The 13733-nt window shown below is 40.5% G+C and overlaps 1 protein-coding gene across 1 annotated transcript in view; it reads left to right on the top strand.

Moving 5' to 3' along the window:
* Positions 1-13733, top strand: part of itpk1b (inositol-tetrakisphosphate 1-kinase b) — an 80695-nt gene that overhangs the window by 32723 nt on the left and 34239 nt on the right. The window contains exon 4 of the mRNA XM_079833796.1: positions 12255-12380. Coding sequence (XP_079689922.1) covers positions 12255-12380 — 126 coding nt within the window. The remainder of the gene's footprint in view (positions 1-12254; positions 12381-13733) is intronic.

The raw sequence follows: 13733 nt of genomic DNA, 5'->3' as shown, positions 1-13733 counted from the left end.
GACCAAATTCACTAAAGACATATCTGACTCTGTTTACCTGAATCTCGCCAGGACGTGCATTTTTACATATTTTTGACCATCCAAACCCAATAATCTGCGAAACTGACGATCTCTCTGAGTGAAAGGCGTGTGCGCGGCTGCACGCTCTTCAGGTCAGAGTCACTTTATTTTCTAATGCAAGCATTTCTGTTGCTTTCTTTTTCCTGATCTGCACGTATATATTTGACTGTTCTGCTTCCATTGTTTAGTGAACGGTGGAAGAGGAGCTCACACACACGTCCTCACTCCTGCTGTCACACATCGACGCAAATTAAGAAATACTTATTATTTAAATACGCTAGAAATACGCTCTTATTAGAGTGCTGTCATTCTTAAAGCGATACACTTTAAGCGGTACTAATAAAATTTCATATCGTACCCAACTTACCCAGTCGATTCAAAATATTGACGTTGACTAATTATCAGCATTGACGCAGTCGATTGTGTCGACCAATCGAGATGAATCACGCAAGGTAATTTTCTAAGGTTTGCGCGTGTCAATTAATTGGTATTTGCGGCATCATTTACCACCCAGAAAAAAAGGATGTCTTAAACCTGATGCTAATTTGCGTGCTCTTGGTAGATTGTGTTGGTAATTATAGAAATGATCCGGGTGCATCGGTGTTCTTTAATTTGCGCGTCGTCAATAGATCACAAGCAGAACTTTCCACTCCCATCTGCACTTTTTTTAGGAATTGTGCTCTCACGCTAATTTGCCCTGTTTAGTAAATCTGGCCCTTAGAGTGTCAAACTTGAAAGATCTTTGTCAGTGTCACTTTCAATTAGAATGACAGTTACAATTACTAGAATAACTTCAGTTTTTTTTTTACTATAAAGCAGCTCTCCAGTGTGTTCATGTTTTTACTTGCGTCTGACTACAACAGTTTGTTTCCAGATTACTTACATTGGCTTATTATGTAGATAGTTCCTCCACAGAGTTCTCATTAATACCTGCTGCAAACAACACAATAAACTATTGTTAGAACCAGAATATTATAGAGACTTCTACAGTAAGTAAGTAAGTAAGTAAGTAAGTAAGTAAGTAAGTAACCACCCTGCAGCCACCAAGAACTGTCATTTGGCCTTGCTTGCTCTTAGATGTCGTCACTTTTCATGTGTGCGTTTGACATTCACTGTAATCGGGGGTCACATCTATGCATGTGAAATATCTAAAAACCGAGCAGTCCCTCCAGGCCACCTCGCGTCGTTTTATTTAAGTGTGGGAAAAACAAAGGCAGGAGTCTCTGGTGAATAAATAGCCCAGTACATGCTCCTTGGAATTGCCTTACCACACACACACACACACACACACACACACACACACACACACACACACACACACACACACACACACACACACACACACACACACACACACACACACACACACACACACACACACACACACACACAACTTGAACACATTTTCACTTTTTAAAGGGACAGTTTACGTAAAATTTTTGTCAGTGGACCCCATATATATGTGTGTGTGTGTGTGTATGTATGCATGTATGTGTATATGTATATGTATATAGTGCATTCGGAAAGTATTCACAGCGCTTCACTTTTTGCACATTTTGTTATGTTACAGCCTTATTACATTTTCCTCAATTCTGCAAACAATACCCCATAATGACAACGTGAAAGAAGTTTGTTTGAAATCTTTGCAAATTTATTAAAAATAAAAATAAAATGCAAAAAAAAATCACATTTACATAAGTATTCACAGCCTTTGCTCAATACTTTGTTGAATCACCTTTGGCACCAATTACAGCCTCAAGTCTTTTTGAGTATGATGCTACAAGCTTGGCACACCTATTTTTGGGCAGTTTCTCCCTTTCTTCTTTGCAGGACCTCTCAAGCTCTATCAGGTTGAAAGGGAAGCATCGGTGCACAGCCATTTTCAGATCTCTCCAGAGATGTTCAATCGGGTTCAAGTCTGGGCTCTGGCTGGGCCACTCAAGGACATCCACAGAGTTGTCCCGTAGCCACTCCTTTGTTATCTTGGATGTGTGCTTCGGGTCGTTGTCCTGTTGGAAGATGAACCTTCACCCGAGTCTGGGGTCCAGACTGCTCTGGAGCAGGTTTTCATCAAGGATGTCTCTGTACATTACTGCATTCATCTTTCCCTCGATCCTGTCTAGTCTCCCAGTTCCTGCTGCTGAAAAACTTCCCCACAGCATGATGCTGCCACCATGACCACTGTAGGGATGGTATCAATCTTTGTTTTATCAGACCAGAGAATTTTGTTTCTCATGGTCTGAGAGTCCTTCAGGTGCCTTTTGGCAAACTCCAGGCGGGCTGTCATGTGCCGTCTGGCCACTCTACTATACAGGCCTGATTGGTGGAGTGCTGCAGAGATGGTTGTTCTTCTGGAAGGTTCTCCTCTCTCCACAGAGAAACGCTGGAGCTCTGTCAGAGTGACCATCGGGTTCTTGGTCACCTCCCTGACTAAGGCCCTTCTCCCCCGAATGCTCAGTTTGGCCAGGCGGCCAACCCTAGGAAGAGTCCTGGTGGTTCCAAACTTCTTCCATTCACGGATGGAGTCCACTGTGCTCATTGTGACCTTCAATGCTGCAGAAACGTTTCTGTACCCTTCCCCAGATCTGTGCCTCGATTACAATCCTGTCTGGGAGGCCAAAAGACAATTTCTGACATGCACTTTTAACTGTGGGACATTTTATAGACAGGTGTGTGCCTTTCCAAATCATGTCCAATCAACTGAATTTACCACAGGTGAATTTACCACAAGTTGTAGAAACATTTCAAGGATGATCGGTGGAAACAGGATGCACCTGAGCTCAATTTTGAGTGTCATGGCTATTTTAGCCATTTAGTCATGGCAAAATTATTTATTTTTAATACATTTGCAAAGACTTCAAACAAACTTCTTTCACATTGTCATTATGGGTTAGTGTTTGTAGAATTGAGGAAAAACTAATATTTTTGTTGTTGTAATAATGTTGGTCGTCTCGTTTCCTTATTCTGTTCCGCTTCAGAGTACTTGTCGGCCAGTCTTGTTAGGTCTATGTAATCCAGTAATATTATAATGCATTCAACCACATTAACCTAGACAATGACTTCATCAGGCTCATTTCCTCTCTAAATGCGCCATGATTCATGTTTAATTCTCCTGCTTTGAGGTTGTGAGGCTCCATTAGGATGAAGAACATTTCCTTTTTCTCTCAAGTGCATTGGTCCATGAGAATTCCTCTTGGTCAGTTTTTTTCCCTTTGATTGAGGCATTTGTATTGGCATAATGTGACGAATCATTAGCCCCTCTATCATCATTTTCATCCATTTACTCTGGTCATCTTTATGTGCTCCTTTTATACCCAGAGATACAGACTCTAGGGCACTTATCTCTTCTCTCAGTGTGCTTTTATTCTAATTCCCTGCTTATTTTCTAAAATGGATCCATCAAACATGAGCACTGGCTGGGAAAAGTGTCAATATTTCATGAATGAGAGAAGATTAAAAGAGTGATGGCATCAGCAGCTGCCTCTGCTTCTTTTCTATTCAAGGGTGGATTTTTTTTTTGGTTCTGCAAATGGAATGTAGATGCGGATGAATGTTTATTTAAAGTCAAAATTGATGCTACTTAGTTCTTAATATACATTCATCAATGCATACTATTCAAAAAACGTTTGTCTTCGTAATCTTTCATCACAATGTAAGAACGTTGCTCCGCCTCCGAAACTTTTCTTTTCCGCTGACATCAGCAAGGCCATTAAAGGGGTAGTTCAACCAAATGATTTTGTTCATCTTTGAAACACAAATGAAAGATTTGTGTCCCTCCATTGAAAGTCCAAGTATTCTGAAGACACATGACCTCTTTATGTGATGAACAGGTTTAATAATAATTGATCAACACATACATGGAACACATTAAATGCTGTGAACAGACAATCAGACATGCTTGCTTAATGTGCAAGAACCAATGATATTCTTCTGCGTCAAGCAAGTACGGTCAAGTTTTTTGTGTACCAAGGCTGTGTCTGAACTCCGAAGTGGAGGCGAGACGCTGGATTTCATTCGGCACGACCCTCACAGTGCATTATGGATATTCTCTGTTTGAGTGCACATTAGTTGTACAGTAGTTATTGTGGGATTGAATGAGTGCACTCAACAACGTCCACTATGGTTTCGGACACCACTACAAATGGCCGTCCCCTCAAAAAGTGCCCTATTTAAGGGTATAGGGGGCGATTTTGCACAACGCTCTACTGTTCTATAAAAAAGCTAAACATGGTGGAAAGTGGAGGGACGGAAACCTTTCATAAATCTTTAATTGTGTCTTATAGATGTGTTTCATATATAAATGGAAGTAATGGGTTTGCAATGATATGAGGATAAATAAATGATGACAGAATTTTCATTTTTTTGTGTCAACTGTCCCTTTAAACATTTAGAGACATTTTAGATTTTTGTAAGTAATAGAGCCTCTTTAAAATCTTGTAAGCTATTTTTTTTATGCTGGTTAATGTTATGGCAATAATAGCAAAGAACAATAGATTTGAAAAGGGCATTATTCATTGTTTGGACAAACAGATGTTTGTGTCAGACGTTGACATAATAGAGAAATCTGTTTATATATGAACTGCTTTCAGATCGGCCTCAACCAAGCAGAAATCCACTTCCTTGCTTTCAAAAGCTGCTGCTGCTTCTAATCAGCTCTTGTCCTGATGATTTTAACTCTGAACGACAGCTTCAGAACGTTACCGGCCGAGCGACTCAGCTAAATTCATCTTTGAGCTCTTAAATTGCGCACGTCTCCCTCCGCCAGCCATCTGTGGGCATGAGTCATCGGTGCAGGACTGGGTCAGTGTCTGACCTCTGCCTGCTCATTTCTGTCATGAGCTCTCAGTATGTTTTAGTAATGACAGGAGCAATCTGACATTTTGTGAATGGATATAGAGTCAAATTATTTATTTACTTGCTTATACATTTTGTTGCTAGGTGAAAATGATCCATGGAAAGGCATTTTAAAGTGGACACCGGCATCACAGGTCATGCTGTGCCTTGAGGAGCGGAGCAGGCAGACATCAGTGTTTAGTTACTTGTGTCTCAGTTGGCGTAAAGCATCATTAATAACTGATTGGTCCTGTCTCTACACAGACACGCATGGAGAAAAGGAAGTGGCTCTCAGCATCATGAATAACATGACTTGTTTTTGTGAGGAAAATTAGACGACTAAACAAAAACAAATGAAGGGATAATGAAGTGAACAATGCAAAGCGTGATGAAAACTGGCAGTGTTAGTAGTGTATACATAAATTAGCAATGTTTACTCGTACTCCGTTATGGCCAAGAAATTCATGTTTATTTGTCAGCAAAGTCCTCCAGATGACGTGTTTTGACAGCTCCAGGGCTTTTGTGAAAACTACAGATTATACTTTCAGATTTTTGTATCACAGCCATGGACTGTCGGATCTACAGAGGGTTATTAACAGAACAGTTATTGAAGGGGTAGGTTTATTACTGAAAATTGGATTGTTCTATGTCTACTCTTTAAACTGCATTACACCGTGTCCTAACTACACACGACACGATAAGACTCCAGCGACAAGAACCTTGTCTGTCCACACCAGACGCGACTACGACATGCGACAAATCAATCAGAAACCACAGCCAATCAGAACAGCTTGTGGACGGGCTCTCGCGGCAAATGTGCGGCACCAGAGATTCATCTTGAGTCTTGACGGCACTCGCAAGGAAATGGATAAGTACATAATTAAATTCACAAATGTTACGCCATTTAAACATTACTAAAAATACATACGGAGTCACTAAAACAATCTTTGTCATAGAATATACTTGTTTGTTCACAGTTTGAACGTTCTTGTTTCCATTTGTTTCATTTCAAGATCTGTGGTGAATTATCCACTGTTGCTTTGAGTACGACTACATTACAAAGCTGGGAGCACTAAATGATATTCAAAGGCACATTACACACTTTTAACATTAAATAAAGCACATAAACATTACCTGAGATTATGTTTTGTGTTGTTGTTCCAGTCACAACATCGCAGAAATAAAAACCGTTTCTAAAATAGATTAATCGCGTGTCTCCGTCGCGACTGGTTAGGACACGATGTTATGGTAAAAATAGAACATTTTGCTTCAAGGGGTTGGGAAGAACTGATAGAACAGCAGTTTCTTCAGTTTTGCCCTCCATTTGGTCTAAAACAAAGTGTTTGTGGTCTTCAACTTTGAAATGTTGACTTCAAGCACAGAGGTTTGTCAGTTTTTCCAAGGGGGTGTTCTCTCTGTATTGTCTATATATTTTTTGCAGTCTTTATCCACTGCCTACAATGCGCTGGATCCTTCACTCGAAACCCAAGGTAGCCGCTAGACGTTTACTTTTTGAATTCTTGCACCAAGGATCAATGCAAGTCAACACCATTATGACTAAAAGTTTGCTAAGAAGTATTTCCTACTAAAGCAAGGCGGTATTTAAAGGGATAGTTCGCCCAAAAACGAAAATATGCTGTTTTTCTGCTTACCCCTAAGGCATCCAAGATGTAGGTGTCTTCGTTTCTTCAGTAGAACACAAATTAAGATTTTTAACTCCAACCGTTGCTGTGTGTCACTCATATAATGCTTGTCAATGGGGTCTAATTCTATTAGAGTAAAAAAAACATGGACAGACAACTTCAAATTAAACCCCGTGGCTCGTGACGACACATTGATGTCTTAAGACACGAAACGATCGGTTTCTGAGAGAAACCGAACGGTATTTATGCAATTATTTCACCTCATATCAGACAAATGCTTCAGCTCTCCAGACTGCCATCACTTCCTGTCAGTGAGGTCAAAATTCCGGCCGGGTCATAGATATGTATACGTAGATTCCTCATTCGAGTGATCCATGCAGGCACTAATGAGGAATCTATGTATATACAGTGAGGAAAATAAGTATTTGAACACCCTGCTATTTTGCAAGTTCTCCCACTTAGAAATCATGGAGGGGTCTGAAAGTGTAGGTGCATGTCCACTGTGAGAGACATAATAAAAAATAAAAAAAATCCAGAAATCACAATGTATGATTTTTTTAACTATTTACTTGTATGATACAGCTGCAAATAAGTATTTGAACACCTGTCTATCAGCTAGAATTCTGACCCTCAAAGACCTGTTAGTCTGCTTTTAAAATGTCCACCTCCACTCCATTTATTATCCTAAATTAGATGCACCTGTATGAGGTCGTTAGCTGCATGAAGACACCTGTCCACCCCATACAATCAGTAAGAATCCAACGACTAACATGGCCAAGACCAAAGAGCTGTCCAAAGACACTAGAGACAAATTTGTACACCTCCACGAGGCTGGAAAGGGCTACGGGGAAATTGCCAAGCAGCCTGGTGAAAAAAGGTCCACTGTTGGAGCAATCATTAGAAAATGGAAGAAGCTAAACATGACTGTAAATCTCCCTCGGACTGGAGCTCCATGCAAGATCTCACCTCGTAGGGTCTCAATGATCCTAAGAAAGGTGAGAAATCAGCCCAGAACTACACGGGAGGAGCTGGTCAATGACCTGAAAAGAGCTGGGACCAGCGTTTTCAAGGTTACTGTTGGTAATACACTAAGACGTCATGGTTTGAAATCATGCATGGCACGGAAGGTTCCCCTGCTTAAACCAGCACATGTCCAGGCCCGTCTTAAGTTTGCCAATGACCATTTGGATGATCCAGAGGAGTCATGGGAGAAATTCATGTGGTCAGATGAGATTAAACTTTTTGGTCATAATTCCACTAAACATGTTTGGAGGAAGAAGAATGATGAGTACCATCCCAAGAACACCATCCCTACTGTGAAGCATGGGGGTGGTAGCATCATGCTTTGGGGGGGGTTTTCTGCACATGGGACAGGGCGACTGCACTGTATTAAGGAGAGGATGACCGGGGCCATGTATTGCGAGATTTTGGGGAACAACCTCCTTCCCTCAGTTAGAGCATTGAAGATGGGTCGAGGCTGGGTCTTCCAACATGACAATGACCCGAAGCACACAGCCAGGATAACCAAAGAGTGGCTCTGTAAGAAGCATATCAAGGTTCTGGCGTGGCCTAGCCAGTCTCCAGACCTAAACCCAATAGAGAATCTTTGGAGGGAGCTCAAACTCCGTGTTTCTCAGCAACAGGCCAGAAACCTGACTGATCTAGAGAAGATCTGTGTGGAGGAGTGGGCCAAAATCCCTCCTGCAGTGCGTGCAAACCTGGTGAAAAACTACAGGAAATGTTTGACCTCTGTAATTGCAAACAAAGGCTACTGTACCAAATATTAAAATAGATTTTCTCAGGTGTTGAAATACTTATTTGCAGCTGTATCATACAAATAAATAGTTAAAAAAATCATACATTGTGATTTCTGGATTATGTCTCTCACAGTGGACATGCACCCACGATGACAATTTCAGACCCCTCCATGATTTCTAAGTGGGAGAACTTGCAAAATAGCAGGGTGTTCAAATGCTTATTTTCCTCACTGTATCTATGACCCGGCTGCTATTTGACCTCACTGACAGGAAGTGATGGCAGTCTGGAGAGCTGAAGCATTCGTCTGATATGAGGTGAAATAATTGCATAAATACCGTTCGGTTTCTCTCAGAAACCGATCGTTTCGTGTCTTAAGACATCAATGTGTCGTCACGAGCCGCGGGGTTTAATTTGAAGTTGTCTGTCCATTTTTTTTACTCTAATAGAATTAGACCCCATTGACAAGCATTATATGAGTGACACACAGCAACGATTGGAGTTAAAAATCTTCATTTGTGTTCTACTGAAGAAACGAAGACACCTACATCTTGGATGCCTTAGGGGTAAGCAGAAAAACATTATATTTTTGTTTTTGGGTGAACTATCCCTCTGGTAACTATTTGGGTGTTAAATTGACAAAATTATTAACTAGAGGACAGTTATCAACAATAACACAAAAAAATTCCTCATATTCAAGGAAAAGGAAACTAAAATAGTTTAATGTAAAAATGAAATGTAAATCAATATGTGATTAATAATAATAATAATTAGGGCTGTCAAAATTGATGCGTTAACGCATGTAATTATTTTTTTCAGTTTAGCGTGTTAAAAATATTTAACGCAATTAACACATCGTCTGTTTTTTCTGTCATCTTTTGTCTGCGCTACAGTGTATGATCACGCTATCATTCATTTAAGTGCTATCAAACCATTCAAATAAGAACTTCAATCTGTACTGGAGCGCTGTCTGTGAATCTCCTGTCTGGGTGACACTAGGGTTGGGTACTGAAACCCGGTTCCAATATTACCGGTATGTAACCGGACCGAATCAGAACGCAGATTTCGGTGCCTAAATTCGGTGTCACTTAAATTCTAACGTTCTTTAGCGCTTTGGCTGGCGCCGAGCGCTCGTCACATATCACAGCTATTCAAGGTTTTCAACCACATAATATTTACATAATTACTAGAAAAAAATAGTTGATGGTGTGTCAGATCCACAACCCGCTGCTGTGATTTCTGTCAGTGTAAATCACAGAACAAAAGACAAAGAGATTATCACTCACTGCTCTTTACTGAACTTTTGTAGCTTTAATAAGAATTCATCTATATTTAATTTATAATTTTGTACAGTACAGACTGTGACGTGTTTGATAACTTTATTACATTTCTTTTATATTTTCTTACCTGTTAGATCAAATATTTATATTTTCTTACCTGTTAGATCAAATATTTAAAATATACTATCTTTATATTGTTTCTACATTAAGTTGGCGTTTATATAGTGATAATTTCACATTTAAAAGTATATTAAAAACTTTAATGTTAGGTCAGATGAATCGCAATTAATTACAGAAAAATGTGTGATTTGTTATACACAAAACTGTATTTTTTACTTGCTATACTATATTTTCCGATGTGTATATATAGTGTTTGGTGTGTGAACAAAACTTTTGTTAGATTATATATGAATGTAATATTGTTTTTATAACAGACCTTTAATAAAGCTCTGCTCTCAAATGTAAAATTCTCTGTACAGTAAACTGTAGAGTGCAATACATGAGATGAGCTTTCCTGATAAATGTAGGATGAAATACTTGTAAGAACTAATCTGATCCGGTTATATCACTATATTGATTTTCTTTCATAATGTATTATCCACATTTTCAATGTAGTATTGTATATTAGTGATCTGTCTCTTGTTACTTTATGGCCCTCAGCGTGAGGGTGGCGCTGCCGTTTAGCCAACAAACTGTCTGACAGAGAGAGTTGTAGTTGTTGTACCTTGCTTAGCAGGGACAAACACACAATAGTAGGCTGTCAGGGTGTGTTTCCACTGTCCACATATGGGCTTGTAATGGAACGGCTTGTCTGTGTACAGTAAGCATGAGATTATCAGAGCCAGAACAGGTTTGTCAGCACATCAGCACCTTGGGATTTGAGCTCTGTGTAGTCTGGAGCTGCTCTTGACATCGACATCCGACCACTCGGGGGACGATCCGTGCTGGAAACAAGTGGAAGGGAAAAAAAACAACTAAATATAAAGCCACGTTGGGCAGACAGATGGGTTTAAACATTCAGCCATACAAGGAAATAGATTGTGTCCCACAGCTCTCAGCCTTAAATAGTGTATTGCACTTTTTTAAAGGATATTGTGCAAATTGATTTTAAACATGCCCCTTTGCCCACATAACGATCTGTGATTGTAGAAGGTGTAGGTTGCAATTTCTATTCAAAACTGGTTCCTCTTTTTCTTGTACTGGAATTTTTTATTTAATAATTAAATATACATACAGTATATGTCATTTGGCCAGAGGAGAACACTTTAATACTGTTTAAAAACATTTGTGATTTGAATGGGTCGCTCTCAGGAGCTCAGTGAACTCAAGCATGGTACCGTGATAGGTTGCCACCTGTGCAATAAGTCCATTCGTGTAATTTCCTCACTACTAAATATTCCACGCTCAACTGTTAGTGGTATTAAAACAAAGTGGAAGCAATTTGGAACAACAGCAACTCAGCCACGAAGTTAGAGGCCACGTAAAATCACAGAGCGGGGTCAGCACAACTTTCTGCAGTGTCAATAGCTACAGACCTCCAAACTTTGTGTGGTCTTCAGATTAGCTCAAGAACAGTGTGTAGAGCTTCATGGAATGGGTTTCCATGGCTGAGCAGCTCGTCCAAGCCCTACATCACCAGGTGCAATCCAAAGAGTGGGATGCAGTGGGGTAAAGCACGCCACCACTGGACTCTAGAGCAGTGGAGACGTGTTCCCTGGAGTGACCAGTCACACTTCTCTGTCTGGCAATCCGATGGACGAGTCTGGGTTTGGCGGTTGCCAGGAGAACGAGACTTGCCTGACTGCATTGAGCCAAGTGTAAAGTTTGGTGGAGGGGGGATTATGGTGTGGGGGGGTTGTTTTTCAGGGGTTGGGCTTGGCCCCTAGTTCCAGTGAAAGGAACTCTTAATGCTTCAGCATACCAAGACATTTTGGACCATTTCATTCTCCCAACTTTGTGCGAACAGTTTGGGGATGGCCCCTTCCTGTTTCAACATGACTGCGCACCAGTGCACAAAGCAATTCCCATAAAGACATGGATGAGCGAGTTTAGTGTGGAGGAACTTGACCTCAACCCAATAGAACACCTTTGGGATGAATTAGAGCAGAGACTGCGAGCCAGGCCTTCTCGTCCAACATCAGTGCCTGACCTCACAAATGCACTTCTAGATGAATGGTTAAAAATTCCAATAAACACACTCATAAACCTTGTGGAAAGCCTTCCCAGAAGAGTTGAAGGTGTTATAGCCGCAAAGGTTGGGCCAACTCCATATTAAACCCTACGGATTAAGAATGTGATGTCATTGAAGTTTATGTGCATGTAAAGGCAGGCGTCCAAAAACTTTTGGTAATATAGTGTAGGTGAATAACACTGATGTAGAAGCACCTAACCCTGGTTGTAAGCCTAAACTTGACATAAACTGTAAAGTTGTCTCTCAATTCTGATTGATTGGAATATTGTTCCAGGATCAACAGGATGTTGTTGATCCAGGAACGTGTTCTTGGTGAAATCACCTTCACCTTCATATGTCAGCCATGCTTTATTATTACTATCATGGGAGCACAGACTGGCTGTCATTAGACATAAATTTGTTCTGCAGTGGTATTTAACATCATTGGCTTTTGTCATTGTCAGTACTGCTTTGAGTGTAAATGATGACCTTTCACCTTTCCCTTCTCCGCAGCTTGACCTCAGTCAGCCATTAGAGGAGCAGGGTCCCCTGGATGTCATCATTCACAAGCTAACAGACCTGATCCTGGAGGCGGACCAGAATGACACCCAGTCCCTGCTGCTGGTCCAGCGTGTGCAGGTGAGAAGCATGTGGTGGGGTTGTCTGAGCATGTGTGTAGCAGATCTACAGCTCTGATTAAGGTGCAGGAATCTCAATCTGATTAAGCAGTAAGAATTTTATCTACCTGAATTGAATCTCTATGTCATTTAGTTGTAAGTAAAAGGAACATGAATGCAATAATCTCCGTGATCATTATGGGAAAGTAGTATTTGCTTTTTAGGGTGTGTTCACACAGGGCTCGATTAAAACAAACTCTGGTGTGATTGCTCTGTTAGTGCGGTTCGTTTGAATAAGTGTGAACTGTGCCATCTGAACCCTGTTGCGCACCAAACATTCTGACCGAGACCGCTGAAAAGATGGGTCTCTGTCCACTTCCAAACTAATTCTGGTGCAGTTTGAATGAAATATGAAATGCATGTAAGCAAACCAAAAACAGGACATGATGTCACAAGATCTGACCCTAAAAAGGACAGAATGCTCAAGCATAACTTTTTTTTCTCATCATAGTCGCGATGTTGCCCATCACAGTTCAGTACAGGCATCAGAACCGCGTCTCCTCTTTGCAGATCTTGATTTGTGTGTGTGATGGAGGGATTCCTGCCGCTGTTTTGACTCCTTTACACATTTTATAAGCTCTTAGCTGGTCAAAATACCATATGTGACACTGGACCACAAAACCATAAAGTCATAAGTTGCACGCCGCCCGGGTATATTTGTGGCAATAGCATAAACTTTAAGGCTTTATATAATGTAAACGAAAGAGTTATAAAAAATTCACCCTCCCTCACAGTTGTCATGAAGGGCAAAATTATCCGTATAGACCAAAACCACAGTTTGTCCCAGGCTGTAAACATGTGTTTTTCTGCTGTAAAGTTGGGCATTTTAACATGGGCCTCAATGAGATTCTGCTCCCTTCTGGAGCCTGTCCCTAGTGGCCAGTCGATGAACTGCAGTTTAAGTCACTTCCGTATTGGCTTCAAGAGAAACTGGAGGAGGTTGCCGCTTGGGCGATAGCCAACAATACATTGTATGGGTCAAAATTATCGATTTTTCTTTTATACCAATAAAATGAGCTACCGTAAAGATCATGTTCCATGAAGATATTTTGTACATTTCCTACCATAAATATATATAAAAAAAATTGTTATTAGTAGTAATATGCATTGCTAAGGACTTAATTTGGACAACTTTAAAGGCGATTTTCTCAATATTTAGGCCCACTATCCTCGGGCCGGGCCCTTGATCAAGCATTTGTGTTTTTTTAAATCATTACTTTATTAGCCTAAATGGGTGGGGAGAAAGCAATGCCATAATCAGAAATATTATGTATAATTTTAGCAAAGTAGGCGGAGTAACAAATGTGTACAAAGT

The sequence above is a fragment of the Gobio gobio genome, assembly GCF_949357685.1.
Source record: "Gobio gobio genome assembly, chromosome: 13".
Lineage (NCBI taxonomy): Eukaryota > Metazoa > Chordata > Actinopteri > Cypriniformes > Gobionidae > Gobio > Gobio gobio.
This window is presented reverse-complemented; position numbering and strand designations above follow the sequence as displayed.